Source organism: Aptenodytes forsteri, unplaced genomic scaffold (assembly GCF_000699145.1).
Source record: "Aptenodytes forsteri isolate BGI_AS27 unplaced genomic scaffold, ASM69914v1 Scaffold46, whole genome shotgun sequence".
NCBI classification, from domain to species: Eukaryota; Metazoa; Chordata; class Aves; order Sphenisciformes; family Spheniscidae; genus Aptenodytes; species Aptenodytes forsteri.
Genome location: NW_008794774.1, coordinates 653,997 through 679,380, shown reverse-complemented (window position 1 = coordinate 679,380; position 25,384 = coordinate 653,997). Strand labels below are relative to the sequence as shown.

At 36.6% G+C, this 25,384-nt stretch overlaps 1 protein-coding gene across 2 annotated transcripts in view; it reads right to left on the bottom strand.

Moving 5' to 3' along the window:
* The window catches only part of UHRF2 (ubiquitin like with PHD and ring finger domains 2), a 95,979-nt gene that overhangs the window by 6,052 nt on the left and 64,543 nt on the right, over positions 1–25,384 (bottom strand). For both annotated transcript variants that reach the window (XM_019470768.1, XM_009274267.2), the window contains exons 6-12: positions 21,709–21,895; positions 17,534–17,657; positions 17,044–17,151; positions 13,037–13,141; positions 3,079–3,185; positions 868–1,030; positions 201–338 (exon numbers count right to left, since the gene is read on the bottom strand). In XM_019470768.1, coding sequence (XP_019326313.1) covers positions 201–338; positions 868–1,030; positions 3,079–3,185; positions 13,037–13,141; positions 17,044–17,151; positions 17,534–17,657; positions 21,709–21,895 — 932 coding nt within the window. The remainder of the gene's footprint in view (positions 1–200; positions 339–867; positions 1,031–3,078; positions 3,186–13,036; positions 13,142–17,043; positions 17,152–17,533; positions 17,658–21,708; positions 21,896–25,384) is intronic.

The following is a 25,384-nucleotide window of genomic DNA, read 5'->3' as shown; positions in this document are numbered from 1 at the left end:
CATCCACCATTCCTTCTGCTGTGTCACTATTACAGGACTCTTACAGTCTGCAGATAATCGGTAATGTTTTTTGGCATTAAATCCTGCCACAGTGAAGTACAAGAAAAAAAAAAAGGGGCTTTAATTTAACTGATTTATATTTCTGGAATTTGTTTACTGGAACTGAGAATAAAAACAACTCTGCGAGTCCTGATTCAAACCTGTACGCTCAGACCCAGTTTCTTTGACCGCTCCATTCCTTCTGAAGTCCAAGGTGCAGGCTCAACATCATCTCTCCTCAGAAGATAGCGCCAAACTAAAAATCCACATTTTCCAATTTCTGGCCAATATTTCACCACCTAAAGAACATTATAAAATTACTGCCGTTATTTTATCACAAGCCAAACACATGCATATAGTCATACTTTAACTGTTCAAGAAGAAATGAGAAGGCTAAGTTATACATTACAGCAGCTCTTCCCTCAGGTGCAAAATTTTTGTATTTTTGATAAATACAGTGCTCTTAAAAGGCACACACCTTTATTTCAGATGCTGAGAAGTCATTAAATGCACAAAAAGCTAGGATCCAGTTGGAATGAGTGAGGAAATAATTTCATTTCCAGGGATAAATATGACTCAGTAAGCACATATAAAGTATCTTACATATTCAACTTTATAAATTCTATTATGGATTATGTTCTGTTACAACTGCTCTGAATAATTTCATTTCAGTTCTTTGCAGAATAAGCTAAGGCTAAAAAGCTATCATGGAGAAAAAGGAATTATTTTTTTTAAGTAATAATGAAGAATTTGCAATTTAACACATATGAAACTTCTTAAAACAGCTGAAGAAAAATGTTATGTTGCACTTGGTAGAAATCAGAATACCTTGTAAATGCCATCGTATCTGTTGCCTTCCTCTGGGGCATATTTGCTGATCCGCCGTCCTTTTGAACTGCGCACTACTCTGACTGGCTTACCAGCTCTCCAATTCTTAGACTCTGCTCCATTTTTGTCATCCAGTGGGGCATCACAGTTAAGGGCCAATGCCCTAGAAAGAGATTTAAAATCTTCATAAACCAGATTGCTTCACACAACAGATTTTTGAGAATTAATGTAATTAAGTCATATCCATTTCCCTTGTCTAATTACGCTTTATCAAGCGGCATAGAACTTTTTACTATATTTTTTAACAACTGCAGGACTGAGGGAAGCAATGAGATCCAGGCTACCTATGTATAGTAAGAAAAAAAATGGGAACACAGAAAATTTTGTTTTCAAGGTTCCAGATGAAAACTCAGCTGATATTGCTAAATAAAACAAACCAATCCTTTTAGATTTAATATTCTTAATTTTAAAAAATAATCCCTTCCTAAATAGCATTGAGGGAATTAAAAAAAATTATAACAAAAGACAAACTTTCCCTATTGCTATTCCCCATTAACTGCAGATTTTAAGGCTTTTCAAGTGTGTACACAAAAGCAATTAATATGATGAAAAACACTATAGAGAAAAAAGTAAATAGTAACCATTCAAAAAACTCTAAGTAATTTAAATCTCTCACATAATACATAAATTGCCTCAGAGTAGGAGTTAAATAATAGTAGCTAACTCAAGGACAAGCAAATCCCTTTATCCACTAACTACATGAAGACCCTCTTCTAGAAACCTGGAGCAAGACAGTGTGAATACCTACTAGACCAAGCTGCCCTAACGAACAAAATTATTTCTACTACCACAGCCTGATTTGACCAGGGATTGAAAACCCTTCCGAATCAGTCTCAAACCAAACCATGGATCTCAGAACAGAAGACTACGGTTTATAAACAGCCATGGTACGAGTATAAAACCCATATTGTACAGAACAGTAAGAGACAGGCATACAATGCCGACTTTAAAAATGTTTCTTATATAAAAACAAAACTTAAAAAAGGAAAAATATCTGGACAAGCAAAACCAATACTGATTCAACTACATGGAATCATCATAATCTTCAGTATCAAAGTGCTTGAAAACTTGTATCAAAATCAGTAACTAAGAGCAGCACCTTTTCATACTCCTTGCGCACTAACGCCTGCAAAGCTACAAGGCAAGCTTTGCCAGTGGATTTCTCATTTGCTCAGAGCAGAGAAATGCTGAGACTAAGGAGTCCAGCTTTTTATTCTGTTTCCCAAAGCAAGTTTGCTCTATTCACTAAATATGCTTGTAAACCTATTGCTTAAATCTACTTCCATCTTCCTTCCCTCCTTGTTCTTGTTCACATCACGTCCCCTCTCTCTCTCCCCCCACACCTTTCTCAGCAGCCAAGCCAGGCTGTTCCTCTCTCTCCTCTAAGTACCACCAAAAAGCTTGAAAGAATCCCTCTCCACACTGCTTGACAGCAGTGCAGCACATCATACCTAAAAGCAGACCTGGCAAAGAAAAGGTCTCTGTCAATCTCAGCACCCCACAGGTGTTAAGTGGTCAGTTGCATAACAGAGATTATGCTCTTAGAAATAGAAAAAGATGGAGAACTCTGTTCAGGCAGGCTTTTAGAGGACATAAAAACACTTTATGCAGATTTCTAATTCATCTTTTGGACATATATTTTCTTTTTCAAGCACCTGTTTTTGACAAAGCAACACCCTAATTCCTTGCTTTTCACAGAAAACGATGATGGAAGAAAGGGCTAGCAAAATAGGAAAGATTTCTTTTAACATGGGAAAATGAACATGCTTTCTTCCTACTTAAATTGATTTAATCACTGAAGAAGAAACTTAAAAAGAAACACCCAGAAAACTTCCACCCAACAGTTTTGACAAACTTCTCATTGAATTCAAACAGTCCTCTGAAGGAAATTGTAATACAATTTCAACCAGAGACATGACTACTAGCCGCACCAGCAATATAGCAACATATTTCATTTGAGGTGCAAGTGTTTCTTTAAATCAACAAACGTAATGCTTGATAAAATGCCTCTCAGCAGCAAGAGGCACCACTGTTTACAAAAGTAGCATGTACAAGAGTGAATGAATATAGCAAAATGTTAGTTTTAAATTAAAGCACTGCAGCCTAGCTCTTTGTTTTGGAATACTTTTTAATTTTATCTTCAAAACTTACCTATTCATGTGTGTTAATGTCTGATCAAATGAATGTTCTCCAATCCTTTTATTGCCAGAAACATCTCTACCTCCACTCCCAGTGTAAGTGAATTCATCTCCTCGATCCTGTGCAAGAAGATTATCCTCTGTTTAACACTCCAAAGTAAAGCAACTCAATTTAAAAAAAAATGTGACGTCATTTCTATTTACTCAGACAGAGAAAAACTATACTCCAAGGCATGGAAAGATGTGTTTTCAATTTCAGCATCACTGTCCTTCTACAGTAGTTGTGCCAGCACAAAGCTACTGGTCTGGATGTTACATATTCACCAGAAAATTCTTATTAAAAGATTGCCTGCCTTAAAAAATTGGACTTTCACAGCTTTTAAAAAGCTGTTTAAAAAAAAAAAAAAAAAGATTTCTGAGGAAGGGAACACATTCTAGCAAGTGGTTACTTGCTCTAGAACTTTCATTTACTTTACAAGAATATCATGTTTGTAAAACACATAATAAATACCTTGGAGGGATCACTTCAGCTTGTGCAAGGGGCTAAGTGCTAACAAGTACAAACAGCTCTGCCTTACGTACAAGGCAGGTGCTTTAATGCAATAATAATCCCAGCTCTTCTGACCTAGTAAGAGCTTAAACTCATTTAGAGTTGCATTTTGTAGGCTGATATAATTCTGTAGTATATTTCCTACATAGAACTTTCTTTAAATTGAAAGAAGGTTGATAAAATCTTTTACCACGAACCACAAAAACAGTCAAAATCTACATACACATAAGTAAAGCCAGCATTACTATTTTCTTTAGGAAACATGTCACAGACGTTGATATTACTCCTGGCAAATTCAAGTATTTCTAGAAAGATACAAATACATTTAATATATCTCTTTGGATCTCTTTGGAGATGCAAATTTAGTATAAAGCATGAAGCAACAGTAGAAGATAAATACTTAATAGGAAAATAATGTTTATATGAATTTTTATAGCAAAAATCTGAACATACTTGTATGCAGTAGTAAAATTCAGTCAATTTCTTACCACTATTAAAAGTCTGACATTATTAAGGATCCAGTGCAAGACTGTTACAGATATTTCATGACTGACAATAGCGGAAAAAGAGAAAGTTAGAAAGAGAAATGCTGGTTGAACAAGGCAATATATTAATTATAGAAATTATGTTTATTTTATTCTGTATAGGGAAAACCTAACAGAAACTCAGCTGCAGTATTAGAGTATTTCTCGTTCAAAATTTATCTAGACATAATAACAAGCAAGTGCTATAAAGTTTAAAAAAAAATACTCAAAACCTAACAAAGACATGTATAAACTCTGGTATATCCTTTCTTAAAACAGCCTACTTATTCTGCTCAAAGAATCTCTAAAAAACAACAGAATTAGAATGATGTTGTACAAGGACAATATATGAAACAACTTCAAAAGAATGAAAGACTGACAAAACAAGAACTATTTACTAAGAAAGGACGTAAAATAAACTGTATAAAATAAGGTATCACAGAATTGAGCTATGCTTATTTTTTCAGTGATTGTCAAGGCAAACAAAATGCGCAAATCACACAAAGATGATTGTGATAATAATAATATGAATAGGGATGGATTTGCTTGATGAATCAGGCCCATTCGAACAAAATCACATTTTAACACTAAATAAGAAGCTTGTGCCAAGTTCAGAAAATCAGCAAGATGTATCTTGGAAAGTCATGAATTCAGAATGATTTGGCTGTCATAACAAAGAAGAAACTGAACACATGTTCATAGTGTGACAGAGTGGGGAAAACTACTAAGGCAGTTTTTTGATGTACAAACAAGAAGACATAAACTGAAAATGGAAGGTGATTTTTCCCTCTTTTTAGAACATAATGTTGAGACAAATATTGAAATGACATGTATATAAGAATGTAAAAAAATAGAGGGAAACCAGAAACACTACATATGCAAGCAAAATGGAGAAAATTATTTACAAGACAAGACAGGTTCTTGACAAACTGTTCTGTTTATCAACTAGGAAGAACAATCTTCATGAGAAGAAAGTACTGAATAGACTTTTTTTTGGCACAACAGACAAACATAAATCAAGGACAAATCGCTATAGACTTAAGCCAAAAAAACTCAAGCGAGAAGGCATAAATGCAACAGTATTCATAATTAACTACTGGAACACACTTCTATGGAAAATGGGTTAAATGCAAAAGGGCTAAAAACATCAAATTTCCAATGTCTTCAGAGAAAGACTGAGTGGTTCTCTGGATGGTACTCTTTAACCACAGGCAACCAGAAGACATCGTGCTTGAAGAGGTAGCATGGATATAAGGCCTATGCATACATAATCACCTCTCGAACAGATTCCACACCTGATAGGTTACATTTGCTTCTCTTTAATTATCCAAGTGTTCTATGCATAAATAAGCAAAACTATAAGGATTTGGGGGAAACTGGAAATCCAGGGGAAGGAAAATGGAGGAGAAATGGAACAATTATGAAGCATAATTGTTAAAGGTCAAATAACAAGAAGATGGCATCTTTTAACACCCCCCAGCGTAAGGCAGGCTCATTTCTGCTCTACTTCCCAGCACTACACTCACTTATTTCACATCAGGTGTAGGGGGTGTGGGGGGGAAGCATTCCAGGAAACAAAGACACACAGCTCCTAAAATTGGAGGAAGATGACAGAGATCTTGCCATACATGGCGCTGACCTGGACTGGATGAAAAGAAATGGGAGGACTTTTGAACCTCTGATAATGACAGCAACTCCTAAACAAGGAGAGGAAGAAAACTCAGGAGACTACGTAAGAGCTTGCAGAGAGAGAAAATCTAGAATGGCAAGAGTAAGTGATGCACAGACACAGAGTCCTTAGAGGGGAATAAATGTGGATATGAATACAGCCCATGACAAGCAGAAGTGAAATGGGGATACTGGTAGTCTGGAGACCTAATGGAAGACCTACAAAACCTACTTCCATCGTGCTTACGGTGTTTTACTTTGAAAGTGGAGTATGCCAGGAGTATTCACACAGCTTATTATTTGGGATCTTTCGATGAGTAATGACTCATTAAAACAATTTCTCAATAGCTTTGAGTTCTGAGTCTATCTATACACAATGCAGTATCTTCCTACTACCTGTTACAATGTTCAACTGGCAGCCTGCATGCAACCGGTAAAGGTGGAAAGTTACTTTTTTTCTCAAGAGGATCAGAAAGCAGAGCTTAAAGATACTGATACTGCTGTAAATTCTGCATTCAACAGTTAAAGAAAACATTTGGCAAAAGGAATTATTGATGTCTGTATGTTCTTCTTTAAGAAACAAAATAACTGTCAAAAAGGCTATTAAAACAGTCTTATCTTTTCCCTTCTCTCCTCTTCTTTCTTCCTACCTTTCCCCATTTTCTTACCTTAAAATATGTAATCCTGCCATTTCTCTTCTGCTTTCCACAGCTTAATTCAACTTCCTTGAACCAAAACTTTCTTTTAACAGATAGTAAGACCTTTGTTATTGTCTTCTCTTAATGCCTTCTGTATGTCTCTTTTTCTTATGTTGTCTCCATAAAGTTATTTCTTAACTGTCCTGTTTGTAAAGTTTGATCACGTTATATAGCAAATGAACTTCAGCCACAGTAGCGTTGACCCAGTATCTCATATTGAGGCATTTGAGTGGAAGATGAGCCCAAAGCTCTAGTATTATAAGCCAGTCAGCCTCAGACATGCAACATAAGCAGATGGTCAGTTATATTAAATCATACTTCACTATTTCAATGTTACATAATCAGTCTTAAGTCTAACAAAAAGATAATGGAGAATGAAAAAAGTAAGGTTTTGAATTCCACCTAAGCGTTCGACCACATTATTTCTATGGGTTGCCTTTATGCAGCAGCTGACAGGGGCATAGCTACTTCAAGTTACTGGAGTATCAGCTATCTCAAGATAGCTGTCAATTATTTTCTTTTTCCATTAACACCTCTGGTATTATGGTCAGATTTCAAAGTCTGGTCCCAACATACACACAAAAATTGCATTTATCAGTTAGTAAAATATGCTATTATGAACACAAACAGATTTTCTAGATGAGCTTCAACCTTCATTCTGAACAAAAAAAGCAAGCCTTACTGGCTTTTTTGATACAAGAAACCCCAAAATTTCATCAGTTCATCAACCCCTCAATTCATCAGTTTTACCTCAGTAAAACGTGATGAATAAAGGCTAAGATGACAAAGCAAAATAAAAAAGCACTGTCTTTTTAAATTAAGTTATTAAATCCAAGACAAATATTAACTATCAGACAATTACATTTGAAAGGATTTTCTTTCCCTAGTAGTAGGGATACCTGGAACTGAATCATGTCATCATTCATCTCCATTAAAGTCTCACAGGTCTGTATGCATATAAGTGCTGACAGAATTGGTCTATCTGCCCAATTGGCTGATTTATTTTTGATAATTTCATGGTTTAGCACTGCAGTAAAAGGTGCCAATTAAAAAGGAAGGGGTAAATTACATATTTCATTTATGAATCAATAAAAAAACCCTTGCATTAAGTGCAGAGCTTGAATATATCATAATCAGTGTTTCTCAGTGTTCCCCGCAACCGGCCTTGACAGCAAGAACCTGACAGCGTCGTGGCATATTCCACCACAATGAAAACATTTAACCATTTTAGTGTTAGCCAATCTGGATCTGAAGTAAGACAGCTTCAAAGCAGGAAACAGCAGAAGGTGGCTAACAGGTGATGGAAGTAGGTCAACATTTTGAAAAATAACTCCCAAATGAAAATAGTAGACAACTACTGTATGTGCACCACTTTCTGAGGTTTTTCTTTCTCAGTGCCAAAATGGCAGATTTCCAGAACTTTAAACTAAACATTAATATGTAAACAATTCAGGCTACCCAATCTGGATTCATTATCTTCTGCTCCATTCAAAATCACTTCTGACTTCAAACCAGGTTCACCAAAGATACAACACACAGAAAGCCTTTTCAGGTCAAAGACCCTTTTCTGTAGTGGAAGATTACTTAGGAGATACACAGGTTTTTTAGACAACATTTTTTAATTACAGTTATCTTTGACTATCTGTTGGAGATCACTGATTGATTGTTCTTCTGAGGGCAAAAAATCCTGCAATCTGTATGAGTAATTTAATCAGCCTACTATAATCCTAGTTAAAGCAAGGCAAGGAAAATCTTGCCTGTCTAAAAGACATGCACTTACTATTTGACATTCATTTATCTCTATACATATAATTAGAATTTGTTACTTTCATCCTCCTTTTATTTCCTGTATTTAAATAAATGATTACTATATTAAGAATTAATTTTTTAATGTGAAAATGTTCATGTGAAAAATCTATGAAGTCCAGCAAGAAACTCATGGTTTGACACAACAAAGATTAGCAGAATTATGCTGATCCTTCAGAATTTTATGAAGGGAATAGACTGATTATACTCCATATATTGCACTAATATGACTAATGTCTCTTGAAAATGTATGAATTTCAGAAAGAGCGTATCTCAGTATGTTAGGCATTCACAGACAGAAACCAAGGCCTATGTCCTTGACCTAAGGCACTATTGCAGACAGAATGTTTCTTGGAAAGCATGAAATATAAAAAAGAGCTAAATGGTGCTTTGCTAAGCATTGGCAACATTAATTTCTACTTTTTAATCTGCTTTATCATTCTGTCAAATGGGTTCCTCAATGCTTTAGAAACAACCAGATATGCAAAATCCTGCAAATGAACTTTGGAAAAGCACAGATAGGAGCAGTATAGACACAGATTCCACACCCCATTATGAAAGAAGCTGACAAATAGGCAGATAAGACTACTTTGACAGATGTAGTACTAGCAGTAAAAAATGACAAAAAGCTTCTGTGTAACAAAATAAGGCTTTTCAGAATGTGAAAGTAATTCTGAATATAATGCAGGTACAGAGGAGACAATGAAATTCAGAAAATAATGCACGAAAGGTTTTTTTTAGTATTAATTAGCATTTTGTATGGACTGATAGCTAACAATATGGAATAACAGAAAAGATGGAGAGGAGACTGTTGCAGAATAGGAGCTGTCCTGCAAATCTGAAACACTGGTAAGAAGTAAGTATTAAAGCTACTGCCCTACAAATTATGTCAATTATGTCCTTAGTATTGGAGGTAACAAGAGCAGACAAATAACACATCTGAGTGAAAAGGAAGATATTTGGCAGCTATCATATAGTGAGATACTCAATTTTTTTCACACTACATTGGAGCTCCAAGCAGGTCCCAAACCAGTAGGGCATTCAGACCTTTGGAAACGTGATGTTTTGAAAACAGCAAGTTTCATGGCGTCAAGCATCAGGTTTTCAGCTACATACTCAATCCAGGTGACTCACAATAGAGAGACTCTCAGTGTAAATGGCTGTAATGAACTTGTTATGTTGGATTCTCAGTCATATAAAACAGAGGTGGGAAAATCTGAAAGGAACTGTTCCCTTGGTAACGTAGTTAGCATGGCGTGATAATTCAGAAAATTTATATAGGAAAATTCAGAAAATTTATATACATTTCTTTTGTACCAGGGCTCACACTGGATTCAGATGACGCGGGTAAACCCAGCAAACCGGTTAATAAAGTGGCAGGTCATTCACACATATCTAGGTAAACTGCTAGTGACAACGGTCTTTGGATATAAAACACTGACTCAGACATGAGGCTCCTATTGCCACTTGATTTGGATTTAAAGCCCTTTAACTATGCAGTTCACTACACTACTGGCACTGCACCTTTGCCTCTGGTGGAACTGATCGAGTGCTTTCACTGTGCAATGCACAGTGAGCAGAGGTTCTGAAATGCTATATCCTCATCACAGGGCTCAAGCAAAGCTAGTGAGCTATATAATGGTTATTTGCAATTGGACTATTTCAAACAAGTGGAATAACAGTTGTACTAACACCTTGGAACTGATTACCCAAACACAAGATTAATGTAAAGACACAGAATATTTAAAATGGACAGCAAGCCATTCCATGAAGTGGTTTGTGAATGCTATGTTCCAGGCACTGAATGGGTTTGGTATAAAATAATCAACAAACCTAAGCAACGAGTATATTTGCCTGGGGTCCCTTTTAAGTCATTAGAGATGCTATTCTCTTTTATACTCTCAGAATCTTTTACAAGAGGATGTGAATGATCACAGAAGGTATTATTCTCCAAGAGATTCTGAATCTCAGTTCAGAGATTTCCCATTTGATCCTGTATGCAAAAGCACTTGAAGAAGAAACAATCTTTGTTCACGTTAAACTAAGCACACCACACAATTAGTTTACCATCTTTACAACACTAGCTCAACCCAGCAGAAACATGGATCTTGAAACTTTTGAAAATAAACAGCAGTTTTAACCCTGATACATAAAAATGACACAAAATAGGAGGGCGATTTTTCAACACAAAAGTGAAATTTCTTCAGCTACTTGATTTGATGAACAGACAAGCCAAAATACTTTTATCATGAACACTGTGATTGCACAATCACCATTAATATCCAAGATGTAGTTTTTAAATGTTAGTCTATTCTGAAATAATTCTTAGATTTCAAATTCCTGAAAGACTCTCAATTTCTTCAGCTAATGTTCCTATTATGGTAACTATCAAGAACAAGAAAAGGAGATCAGCAATATTAACATATTCAAGACTCTAAAGCTAACTACTGTAATACCGTATCTTAAATAGGTAAGCCATGTAACTTGTCACTAAAATTCAGGGTTAAACATTTACAAGAGAGAGATTAATGTGCAAATATTTTATATGCATGTAATTAAGAATGAGGTTAAGCTTCATGTGCAAAACAATTTCACCCAATGTTCATTTTGTAAACTATGACTGTACCCCTTCTCAATCTTGAGGGCAGATCCTGTACTGACAGAACTCATTACTGAGCACTCCAGTACATCCAGAACATCCTAACTTGAGCAAAGTTGCAAACAAGCCTAGGTCTTCAGGATTGTAAGTTTCCAAAGGCACAGCATAAAAATGGCATGATCTGAAAGTTCAACAATGAATTCTATTTCCTGCAGTATATTTTTGCAATTATTTTACCCCAATAGTGAACTGTTAATTTAAAGCCACAAGAAGAGCATTAAGATGGCACATGTCAGCAGTGTGCATAAATAGTGCATAAAGTTTATAAACATACAGTAAAACAGTCTTCCAAAATGTATTTATTTCTCAATTTTGTGAAAACTTAAACACAGGTACCTACGTAATACCGTTGAAATTCAAGTAAGAGTCACGTCTCTTGTCTTGATCTCATACAATAAAGTGACTAAACGTGAGCAGAGGATTTTATCTGAACTTTTATTTAACAGTTTCATTCCTGGAATGAGATGCTGTACTGAGGATACTTGTAAGTACAGAATTTGATTTTTCTGTGGAAATTCTTATAGGAATTTAATTTCAACCTTTTCCAAAAAACAGGGAAAATGGAAGTAAATTGGGAAATAAAATCTGGTATATGAAAAAAGAACTGAGGAAAAACTAATTCCAAAAATGCACTTGGAAAAAAAAAATTCCCACTCATATTCTTAGTTTAGAGAATTGCGAAAAGGCTGACATTCATACAAATTTAGGCTATCTTCTGCAATATTTCTCCACAACTATGCCTCTTCAAAATTATATATGTCACCTAGACTATGACAGTACTTAGGTGTCCACAAAAACACATGATCACAACATCACTTAGGTGAACTTGAAAAGACATGCAAAGGATCCAATTAAGTTTATTAAATATTTTGAATTGAATAATTACAGCAGCAGAAATGAGGGAACATCAGTATCACCACCAAAAAGAAAAAAAAGGAGTCTGCAGCATCCCAACATAGCAGGTACAACTACTGAGCAACAGTATTCTTAAGATCCACTGGCTAAGGGCCCTAGAGCTTGGGTTGGGGTTGACTCTAAGGGCGTAGTAATGCATCCCAACACCAAGTACCTCCTCTTGTGACTTGTTCAAAAAGAGACACAGACTCTTTCAGAGGCAATACTCTGCAGCAGCAGCAGCTGGTACATGCTGTTAGCAAAGAATACATTACATTCTGATGCTATTTCAGATGTTTATTTCCTTCTCCAATGCCTTTTCCCTTGTGATTAACAGCTATGCATGTTTTAAAAAAACGGATTGCTTACTGCTTTATCCTTCACCTGATGCATGATTCAAAAATCCACCTGATGGAGCAGAACTGCAGGAAGGGATGTACCCTGTGTAAACATTATTTAATTGCAGAGAACAGTAATCTATTCATAAATGTTGGTCAACATCACGAGATGAAAGTCAGATGCAGTTACGGTTTTGTTTAGCAGCATAATTGCTTTCGTTGCTCTACTTAGATGTTAACATCAAAGTAGAACTTTTTTGCAGCACCTTTGGGGATCATAATACGAGATATTGAGACTTTCCTAAGAAGTTCTGAAAGAGCTCATCAGTAGGAGTCAAGAACCTTCAGAACTTCACAGAATCAAGTAACATGTACCTTTTATTCTTGTTTCATTAAAATAAATGTATCGCATATTTAGAAACACAACAAACCCAAAGGAAGAGGAATCTATCTGTCTTGAAAGCAATAAAAACCATGACCAAAGCAGAACATAAAACATATTATTTGCATATAATTACACTATCAGATTTTAAATACTAAATTCAGACTCCAAAAGTATACTGGAATTTAACTACCCTGATCAATGTAAAATTCAGCTGTAATTTAGATAATTTGCTTGAGTATAAGTATGAGCATAAGCATTCTTTAAAAAAGGTTTGCTTACATATTTCTCTCCAAATTACTAAAAACTATTCAGTTTATCAGTAGTAGTTATTTTTTTTATGGTCATATTTGCATAAGCATTAGTTTTAGCATCAACAATAAACATAACTCTATCTTTACAAACATTGATAAATTAGAACAGCAAAACTGTTGCTTGCGTAAATGACATACCACTTCATCTTCAAATCCTCCAGCTAATACAAGTGAATAAGCCCCATCATTACTGCGTCCATGGATTCCACCCACATGTGGTCTGTGAACACCTGCTTCGCTCACCTGGCAACAGAAAAAAGCCAGTTTCTAGTGTTTTTTTCAAACAACCAGCCGTCTACAATCACTTTTAACAATCAGCTTTTTGCTTAAAATATTGTACAGGGGTGTCTGTCTAAATAGTTAATGTAAGACTGCTATTAAAGGTGAGACTTATTTTTAAGGAAGAAAAGCCAAAAGTAAGGACACCCAAAAAATGGAAAGACAATGTAAGACAGTGGTGACACTGGAAGATATAAAGGTACACTTTCTTCTTCGGGCAAAATCTCCACGATTCTTTCCATAAGCAGTATTTAAGACTGTACTCACGGCTATACTCCACTTGCACAGTCATCTAGAACAATCCAAAGCAGATGAGAGATCTGCCAGTTTGGTAACATTTTACAATTCTTAACTAAGGAAGATGACAGTGACCCATGTAAAGATCATTATGTCAGGTACACATAAGGTAACACACTGTAAATGTGACCAACTCAGAGGAATATTATCACACTGCCTAAGAAACAGAAGAAGCCATTGCAACAACTTATGGATCATAAGCTAGTTCTCCAACCAGGATAACTCTCTGGTAATGAATGTGCAACTAAACTGCAACCAGACCAGCTGAGAGCTCCAGCTGTACCATAAACTGGCAATATTATTAAAGTCTGCTGGAACATCTCTCCCACAAAAATTTATTTAATAAGTGTTTCAAACTACCAAATTATATTTAAAAAAAACCACAAAACCCTTTATGAATAAAAAAGAGGCTGCATATTAAATTACGTTCCCAGCAGAAAATCAATTAGGATCCCTCTTCCTACCTTCATACCTTCCTTCAGACCTTGACTTTTCTCATTCTGCCTCTTCCACTCCTGAACTGCTTTTCCCAACCTACACTTTTAAGCAACTTCCATGAAAGTTTATATTCTTCTGCTATAGTCTTGTACTTTCATAATACAGTACATCAGATCAAAGGTCCAGCTCGCCAAAAACGCTGTCCCTAACAACAGACAAGAGCTGTGCACAGTATGAAAACTATGCAAGGACACAATGGTACTTCCTTGCACAATTTCTCAGCATCCAGCTGTCTGTGGCTCAGACTTCCTAAACTACTTAAAACTTTTGGATCCATAGTATCCAAGAGAGAAAAGAGTTCACAGTACTACTGCTTGTCATATGGACTAATGCTACTTTTTTGTTCATTTTGAAGTAGGCAGCTGACCTTTCTTTTTTTATGACCTTTTTTTTGCATTACAAAAGTATGTATATTGGTCCCTAATCACTTTTTTCATACTGTACATCATTTTGTAGCCATCTATACTATACTACGTTTTCAACATTCTTCCAGAATGAAAAGTCTTTCCAGGAATGAAAACCATTCCATTCTTTTAATCATCCTGATTGTTGTTCATAATAATATATTTGATTTTCCCGACCCTTCCTTTCACAATAATTTAACACTTGATTTATTTTTTTGATCACTACTGGGTATTTAGATGACATATTTTCAAAATTAACTATTAGAAGATCTCTTTCCTGAATAAGAAGAAGAATAAGTAGCTGAAAGCCCATTACAAATTATATAGTAGAACTGTTCCCCACCCCATGTTTACTATCCACAACAACTTAGCACTCTCACTTAACTTTATCAGCTATTTGCCAATTTTTCCAGACCATTTATGAGTATGCTGAATAAAAAGGCCCCACTATTGCGCTTCTCTTTCCTGCTGTATCAAACATCCTTTCATTCATTCCTCCCTCCCTTCTTTCATTTCCAGGTTTTATCAATTAAATTTAGGTTTCTGGTAGGTGATTCACCCCAAAGATGAACTCTGGTAAGTAATTCATGCCAAAGATGCTCTTCAGATGCTCTCTCCAGAAGCAATACTTAGTCAATTTCCTTCTAGGGAAAAGAGAGTTTGTGTCATAAAAAACTACGCAAATCAGAAATAAAGAAACTATAGTCTCTAAATTCTCATAGATTTGCCGAGACAAACTCATTTCTCATACAAAAGACTAGTCATATGAGAAACAAAAGTGTAATTTAACTTCCTACGTAGCAAACATTTCAATCTTAAAAAAAAAAGGACAAAGTATTTCATTTGTACCCAAAATTAAATAATTATGTAGAAATGGTAATTGCCTTTTGTTGTCTCGTCCACACATATATATATAAAAATTAGCATTCTCTGCTTAATTTTCTGACAAAAGCAGTGCTCTAATTCTGTTCCTTTTTACTACCAGCACCAGAAAGATCTGAAAACTATTAGCTTTTGTGTTACCAATGGAATCCCTAACAAAAAGATGAACTAATAATTTCAATTACTGTTGAAGCAGTGAAAATAAAACTTGATTTTGAGATTTTGAGTTTGCATAAGTGATTTTAGAAACTCCTCTTACTCTTCAGACTTTACTTAATCTGGAAGCCAACAAAAAGATAACTATTTATGTTAATTACTTTCACAGTTCTTCAAACACAGGAGAGGTCAACGAAATATCCCAAAGAATCAAAATTTAGTTTTCCTATTAAGCAAGTCATTTTGTATACGATGGTATGATGAACAGCATAATTTTACATTATGAATTTCATTTGTTTCATCTAAGGCTTGTATTGACGATGGACATCAAGGTGAGAAAGGATCAAAAGAACTAGTCTAGGTTTCAACTGCGTCACTGTGATTTCTACCAAGGAGAGACCCTGTTGCTAAGGAGAAAATGTCTGCTGCTAACCGTATCAGCCTTAAAACTTGCATGGCCTTCCAAATCCAGAATTCTTCACACAGTACTGGAAGACACCACCATCAGAGGAAAATTGCCTGCTAAGTGTTCTCTTCTACCAACTGAATAATAAAACATCTGTTTTCTTCTCATGAGAAAGCAGGTGATGAAAAGTTCAGAAAACAAATCAGAAGAGGCTTTTGATTCCTGGCTTGTCCCTCCTTAAGCAGTTTAAAAAAACCTGTTTCTATTCTTCCAGGTATGATGGAAAACATTCAGTTACAATCCTTTACACATGCACGAGACAAAGAACTAACCGATTTTGAAAGTAAAGAAGTGTGTATTTCCCTGACTAAAAATGACAATTAAAAAAATCAAAGATAAAACAAAAATCAGTGCTATCAGATAAGGCTGGGGGAAACAGAAGTAAGTTTGCAGTTTGCTGGACACTTCGAAACCACAAAAAATCAGTACTGGCACAAAATAAAGCTGTCCCATCCTCCCTGCTTTGTTTTTTCCTGCCCCTCTGAGTATTGGTACTCTGCGTATTTAACCAAAATGTGAAATGGACTGGGAAAATTAACTCCCCTCCTATCCCAGATGGGATTATTTTTCTGCCGGTTTTTTTACCAATCTAGTTTACCATACAGCCTAAGAAATATTTGCAACAGAGAATGAGATAGTGCAAGAAACAGCAAAGGCTGAATGGACAGCTAATTTCAATGGCGGTACAGGCTTACATTGGTTTAAGCTGTTCATCAGCCTAAAAGAAGATTTGGACATCCATTACGTATGACCAAAAAAACCAACAGGGAGTCAATTTACAGTGATATCATGTAATGTTTTCAAAATCTACAGTCTACATCTCTTAAGTGGGATAATCAGTCCATGTGAAGTACACCTCAGAAAATACTCGACTCTATTCACTAAGTATCCCACTTAGAATTTTAACACGTGAAATTTGTTTATCCTAATGACAACAGACTTCTTATTAAGTTGTATTGTAAAATCAGTACACTTCAACCTTCACTACTATTGGCATCACCCTTCACTACTATTGGCATCACTTTCAGTATTAGAATAAAAATGTATTTGCTTTGTTTAGTCCTAGTGAAAATGCAGTTGCCAATCTAAATTTATTTTAGTGCCCAACCCATTTATTATTATGCTTTCTTACTTCAACTACAGCTAATACTAAAACAACATACCTGAACTCTGAATTTCCACGTTGTCCCAACGGGAACACCAGGTATAGGTCCATAATGATTTGAAGGAACAATAGTGCATTCCTTAGTGCGACCAACACAGGCCATGCCCTAAAAAGACATCAGACAAAATGAATTAGTATTGTAATATTGAAGACTACCTGCAAATTCAATGCAGATATCACAAAATCTGATCATTATAACAAACATATACTTTGAAATATGTTAACAATTGTTAAAAGGAATGTTAATTAATATGTGTTTATAGGTTTGGGGGAGGGATCGGGGTTGGTTTTTTTATTTTTACCTCTAGTCACCTTAATAATTTCTTCCACTGCTTTAACTGCCAGTAGATAGTGGGCAGGATTAAACATTGTCTTATTGTCTGTGCAACCCAGTACTGAACTTTGTGTAGTGCATATATAAGTAGAATTATAGATGTAGCACATACATGAACAATCAGAGTAATAGCTATTTCTAAAATACACTCTACCTTGCCCCAGTCTCTCTGGCTTTCAGTACTGGCAGATGGCATCTTTGCTTTCTTTTTACTCTGTTTGAGCTTTTCTCCAGCCTTTACAACTTCATTAGAATCATTTTTGCAGGAAGGACAATACCTAAAAAAAGGTTTTAGTAAATTCTCAATTACTTCAGAATAATGGCAATACATTTCTTGTAGCCAAAATAGTGTCAATTTTTTTATCTTGACTGAATATTTCAAGCTAGCAAGCATATACCAGTCTTAAGCAGCTGAAGCCTATGGCTTAAAAAATGAACCCAGCATGAACAAATATTCAACTTTTTAAAAAGGGCATTTCAATATCTTTGAAGGTAGAGTGCTAGAGGCAAAACATTTAACTATTCTTTCTCACATTGTATGTGAGAAGTCCCCATGTCTCCTGTATTCTCTCTTCATTCTGTCCTCTTTCATTTAGATCATGTAAAGGAGAAGACAGCTGAGATTAGAGTATGCTGCTAACCCGTACTCATGGTTTGTTTCTATGTCCTGCCCACTCTACCCTTATTTTTTGCTTCTAGTGCAATAAATGTCACTGCAGACAGCTGAATGTCAAACAAGCCAAGGTATCATGTAATGTGTGTAGACACACACACACGTACACACACACATGCATGCACACACACATGCACCCACACACTCACTCACTCCACAACACTGAAGCTACTTGGAATATAGCTCTGAGACTCATTCCACCTGACACAAAGCCATCCTGTTAGGAAAGTAGGAGATACTAGTATGCAGTGACTACAGCAGAGAGCGAAAGGGAATACACTGGTCCTTTTGCTGCTTCTAATAACATTTTTATCCCACTCCAGAAATGCCAATGCAAATGCAATTGTCCACGTTTCTGGCTCCCATGGGCTGGGTTTGGCCCATACGCCACTAGTGGAGGAAGCCTGATCTACACTGATAACCTAGTTTAGATAACTACCACTACCACTACTACTACTACTACTACTACCACTACTACTGTTTTGGATTTATTAATTAACTTTTGTGTGTGGATATGAATAGAAGAGTTAATGATTAATGTCCACAGGAACAGATTTCACTGTGTCAATAAAGGTGTTGAACCATTAAGACAATGAAGCTATGTGGATAAAAACAAATTAAAAATAATACAAGATGCTGAAATTGTCTAACACTAAGACTTTGAATGATATTACAGTTGTTTTAAAAAAAGTATGCAATGACCAATTAAAAGAAGGAACATGACATAATGCAAATTTAAAAGGTGAATTAACTATGGCATTCCCTGCTTCTTGATAGGGTAACCATACTACCTTAATATTTTTTAAACTGAGTTTTGTATGGAATATTAAATAGTATTTCTCATATAGAGTGGCTTGATCTCTGGGAAAGAAACTTATCATCCTTTCCCAAACTGCAGGCTTACCCCCTGTAGAGAGTTTGCCAAATTTTACACTATAAAAATACTAAATGGAAATTTTTCCACTTCTAAAACAAACAAAATCTGCCAAGAAGTTAAGGATCAGACAGACATGTCTCTTTGCTAGTATGCAAGAAGGGCGAACACAGACCTCCTCTTTGGTAGGAGACACTGCTTTGCCCAGTGCAACTGCACTCCTTCTACATATGACCAAGCATTAAGACTGCACAGGGCTGGCATCACTAAGTGTCCCAAAATTAACTGTCACAAGCCAGCTCCATAACAGTACCTCTCCCACCCAGTGACTTCATCCACAGATGCAGGTATCTACTTACATGAATAAATCTTAAGAGTCATATCATTACACAGCAAACAGAAACAAGTTAAAAATCTTGACAGCCATTTTTCAAGACATTTTTATTATATGAATTAAACTGCTACTACTTGTGGAAATCAATTTTTTTGCCAGAAATGTAAGCGGAAGGGTCGAAAAGTGCACTTAACATATGACCTGAGGGACTCTAAAGACCATGTTGTCAGTCAATTTAATTCTTGTGTGGTTGTCTACAGAGCACCGAATCTTCTGTATGGACAAAAACAGTCCTGGGGACCTATGCAGTGCAGTTATAGTGATATTAATGGAAGAGGATAGGGAGATCCAAGCAGTAATGACTACACTTTGAAAAAATTTCTGTTCTTCAAACTTTCTCTGTAGCCCTCTGAAATAGGAGTAGGATAACTCATAAGAATGTTTCATAAGAAGCTTTTGAAAAAGAATGGGTGCCAGTGAAGACTAGAACACTAATACCTAATCTGAAAAATCATTTGAAGCACCCAGCAGGCCAAGATAATCTTAGCACACTAGCTAAAGTGACACTGATGGCTGGTGAGATTTCAGTATCAGTATTCTGACGTGCCTATCAAACCTTCTGTGTATTTGAGGGTGTAGAAGAAACTAGAGAGAATAAATTGTTTTCCAAGTAGAACAAAGGATTTGGGGGTTTTATGGGAGGGGGGTCACTGACTTGAAGCATATATATTTTCTCTATCAGAAACTTTCCTGGGATTAGAACTGGAAGATAGATGGACTTTACTGTTGTTGGAGTACTGGATTAGAGCTGGTTCTGAGAGTAAGGGGCAACTGAAGAATGGATGGACTGAACAGATGTGTACTTCCAGACAGATGGTCTCATTGAATATTCTGAATCAAGGAAGTCAAAAAAGAACTTCTCAGCTGCTATATCCAAAGGTCAGGTGCAATCAGGTAAGAATACTGCCTATGGCTTGGAGTCAGTAATTAACCACTTGTGTGTTAAGAACAGTTTCCAACATGTGACATCAACTCACTTATGTTGACAAGTAGTAGGAAGCAAGAAGATGTCATGCACAGATGACCAGTCTGCCTTGACAGTCGAAAACTTGGGGATAGTTCAGACTAACGTGCTGTGTAATAAACACTGCTAAACAAACACTGTAATCATTTTGCATATGCAAGAAGTGGAAGGCACAAAGACAATATTCAAATAAATGCTATTTTTAGTTCCAGTGACCCATACATATTTCTAGTAGGTACTGAAAATATTTTTTAGACAGTGTTTCAAGCCAGCAGTTCCTCCAAAAACAGTGAATACAACTCTTCCCAGTGCAGAAATTTCATGGGAAAAAGATCAACTTCCAACAACAGTATCCCTGTGGCCAAATACACACACTGAGAAACACATATCAATGTTAATGGTCGCAATCGCTAAATCACACATTGTCATAAACACAGAAGGAGTTCAGAAAACAAGCAATGCCCCAGAAAACACACAGACAATTGGGCACTGACCAATAAACAAACCTACTATGGCATCCACTATGGTATAGGAGATTGAGTTACTTATTTCCAGAGAATGTTAAAACTTCCAAAGCATTTACACAGATTTTTATATAAAATTTAATCACAAGGTCCAAAGAGATTCTATGAAATGTACCCATAGACATCTTAGACATTTATTGATGTCTATGTAATGGAAAACTTTATTAGAATAAAGTTCTACTTACTACTCATTTATAAAGGATAAGCATCTCATGTAAGTCACAGGCAGGTGATAAATATGAACAGTGTAAATTGTAGACAGCTAATAAAGACAAAAAATAGTACAGAGCCCAAGATAACTTAATGGGCTGCTAATGGGTCCATGCAGATTCACTTCAAAATACAATTATCTTGATTTAACAATGCCAGTTAGCTTGGTTTTCCTGCTTGCAGAACCAGGGACAGTAGAAATGAAGAGTAGCAAGGTGGTGGTCCTCCCACAGCAGGAGAAATGAATGGAATAGAGGCAACAAGAAGATACAGGAAGGGCACAGGGGCAGCAACAGGAACAGAGGATGAAAGGAAAGAGGAGGGTGAAAGTAAGAGAATTGTTCAAGCAGTGAAGCCTGAACAAAATTAAAAAGCTGGGGAACAGCCACTGTTGATAAACATAATCAGATCAGATAATGTCACAGAAGATCATAATGATCATAATGAATAAAATGAACATACCAGTTTTGAAACTCCATAATGGTCATTAAAGCTTACTACTAGCCCTTTGTGAATGATTTAAAAGAACTACCTTGACAGAAAACATAAGGTTTATATTAAGTAGATGGATGAAAAACAGAGCAGAATTTAAAAAATTCTTCAGTATTGTCTCTCATGAGGTGCAAATAACAAAAAGATACCATGTACAGAATGGCAATATAGATAAGTAAATCATCCTTGTATATTTACCAGTCCTCATCTTCTGGTATCTTGCTTAAGGGAGGGTTCAGGCAGTATATATGATAAGCCATATTACATTCATCACACAGGAGCTGCATGTGAGCATCCTGTTTTCCACCACACAAATAACATGAACAAAAACGGCACTCCTTATCTGGATCAGCCCTACAGTGCTTGCATTCAGGGCCACTTTTTCCTGTCAAAAACAAAGAAAATGTCAAATGCCATGTATCTTAGAAAAGTGCATTAATGTACAGGAAAAAAATATTTCTACACATCAACACTGCCCTCTTGAAAATGCTTTTTTCTTACAATGAGGTATTTGACTATCTAGGCTAATGGGATTTCTTCTGCTGTATAAACAAGCAGTAAAGAAAATGACTAATCAGCAGCTTCTCTTATTTTGTCCTGTCGCGTTCCCAACATGCCACCTGCACACTCTCCCTACAGATGTAGCCTTGCACTATCTCTAGTTGGAGTCGTCTTAAATACAGCCATGAAGAAATTCCAATTAGGTAACTGCTAATAGTCAAATGAAGATGAAACTACAACCTGGAACAGCTCTCTTCCCCTTAAATTAAATTTACAGTTGGATAGAAGAATTAGTAGTCTGAGACCACAGACAACCCCAAATCACCAGTTGTTTCACAGCAGCAGTTTAGTTTACACACAAAGAAACACTAACTTTCTGTTCCAGTTCACTTGGAAATTTGGACCCATGAACCCCACTATGAAACAAAACCATTGGCATTGGTTCCTCAATCAGGGAAAAATGCTTTTATACAAGAGAAAAAAATTTAGTAGCCTAAACTAGGTATGAAAGAGGAGAGGGAAGAAACACTGAATACTTGTAGCAGAATTAACACTTGAAGGAGAAATGTTCAAAAAAAGTAGAAGGTTCAGAGAAATGAGAGAAGACTTCAGAAGAGAACTTGATCACAGCCTAAAGAATTCCAACATTAAAAGAAAAAAAAATTTCATTTGTATGTTCTGTGCAAAAGTCATCTAGAAATGCCATGGACCCAATCTGAGTTTAAACTAGTCTAATACAATAATTAATAGAGTACTTCCAAACTTCTCTGGAAATAGTATTTTATCTGAAAGAAGTAATTGGCTTTGAATCAGAAGACAGGGAAGACCAGAAAGACTATTTGAGAGTTCAGAGTTGGAAGTAGGAAGCTGAAGAATCTAGACAACTGAGATAACAGAAAGAACATTTTTCTTAAAGTTTAGAATGGGCCAGAAAATGTTCTTTCGAGTACCATTCTGGAAGAAAAAAACCCCACAGGTTATAGAAGTTCAGAAACTGAAACAGCTGAAATACCAACACTTGGAATAAATTTTCTTGTAAGTTCATAGGCAAACTATCTGAGGAACTTCCGAACTGTTTGACAATGTCTACTCAAAAGGGCAACTGGCCTAGAAGGACAGTGTGGTAAGGACAGACAAACTTATCCCTGTCATAATCTTTGCCAAAAATACCCAAAAGTCATTAGTCGTATGAAAAAATAACACTTTCATTCTCTGGGACAAAGCCTTACTGAATATGTCCATGATGTCACAAGCAAGTTCATTAATAAGGAATTTGAAGAGCAGTCCCACTACAAAAATGAAAACAAACAACCCCCCCAAACCCAAAACCCCCTACAGCCTTTCGGAGGCAGCATGAATATCAGATTATTCCACAAGGGCTAAGCAGACAGAATACTAGACAAAAAGAGAAGGGCACAAGCAACAAATTATAATATTTAAGAAAACACTGCCTGTTCCCATGGAAGATTTAACCCTTAGGAAAATACATAATTTTTTTCATACTAAAGGACTGCTGATACATTTTTAGGGAAGATTAGAATTTGTCAAAACCAAACATGGAGAACTACCCCAGGTTTCTCTGACCAGAGAACAATATTCAAGGACAAGATTCCATCTTCTCTCAGCTTTCTTTTTTTTTTTTTTTTTTTTTTTTTTTTTTTTTTTTTCTTCACCATGAGTCATTGTCTAAGTTCCTGCCTTCAGAAGCTGTATAGCTTATCAGTTCCTTGTAAGTTAGTTTGCTTGTATAACATAAGCAATCAAAGTAAATACTTCTTTTAGGAGTTGATTCTTGAATAGAAAGATGAGGTGGATCCCTGATGTATCCAGAGGAGTTCTGGATACTTTTACGTTTTTCCTAAGTGTACTGAGAAGGAAAGGAATGACTAAGGGTTTCCAGAAATCCCAGCCCCTTCCTGCTGTGAAAACATTTGCCCTCCCAGCTGAATAGACTTTACAGAAAATTTGATCCACACGGATAAGATATCAGTGTAAAAACTCTGTGGAGAGAAACTCCAGACTGAAAGTCTTATAAGAAAGGGGGACTGGAATGCCAAGTGTTGTGCTATATCTGCAGTCCTTCTGGAGGACCTTGAAGAATACTTTTATCTTCAAAGGTTGAAGCAACTAGACTTAGAGAGGGAAGGGGATGGAGTTTTGGGTAACAAAGAAGAGTCAGGGGCTGCTGATGTGTTAGGAACCAACAGGGAAACACCTGTGAAATGCATCAAAGGAATTTGGGCGTGTTCCTCTAAAAAGGTGACACAGTCAACAGCCCAGCTGAAATGTCTCTACACCGATGCATGCAGCATGAGTAACAAACAGGAAGAATTGGAAGCAACTGCGCAGCTGGAAAGCTATGATCTAATCACTGTCACTGAAACTTGGTGGGACAAATCACATGACCAGAGCGCTGCAATCGATGGCTATAAACTGTTCAGAAGGGACAGGCAAGGAAGGTGGGGTGGGTGATTTGCCCTCTGTGGACTGATTGCACAGACCTGTCTTTGAAAAACAGTGACGAACAGGTTGAGAGCTTGTGGGTGAAAATTAGAGGCCAAGCTAACAAAGGAAACCTCATGGCTGATGTTTATTACCAGCCACCCTATCAAGGGCAGCCTGTTGACAAAATGTTCTTACTTCAACTGCAGGAAGCATCGCGCTCGCAGGCTCTGATCCAGCTGCGGCACTTCAGTCACCCTGACATCCACTGCAAAAGCGGCACAGCGAGCTGTAAGCAGTCCAGAAGCCTCTTGGAGAGCATCAAGGATAATTTCTTAATCCAGGTGACAGACAGCCCAACCAGAGGAGAAGCATTACTGGACCTGTTGCTTACCAACACAGATGAACTAATTACAGAGGTCAAGATCGGTGGCAGCCTGGGCTGAAGTGATCATGCCCTGGTGGAATTCACATCTCGAGGGATATGGGCCAGGTGAAAAGTCAAAGACCTTGGATTTTAGGAGAGTGATCTTTCAGTTGTTTAGGGAATTACAGGATGGAACCCCCCTGGGAAACTGCCCTCAGGGATAAAGGAGCAGAACAGAGCTGGCAGCTCTTTAAGGACATTTTTCTTACAGCACAAGAGCTCTCGATTCCCATGTGTGAGCAATCAGGCAAGGAGTGCAGGAGAACAGCATTGCTGAGTAAGGACCTCCTGGTCAAATTAAAGCATAAGAAAGAAATGCACAGGCAGTGGAACCAGGGACATGTATCCTGGGAAGAATGTAGGGATGCTGCCTGGATGTGTAGGGATGGGATCAGGAAAGCTAAGGCACAGTTGGGAGCTGAATTTGGCAAGGGATGCAAAGAATAGTAAGAATGGCTTCTACAAGTATGTTGGTCAGAAAAGGAAGATTAAAGAAAATGTACC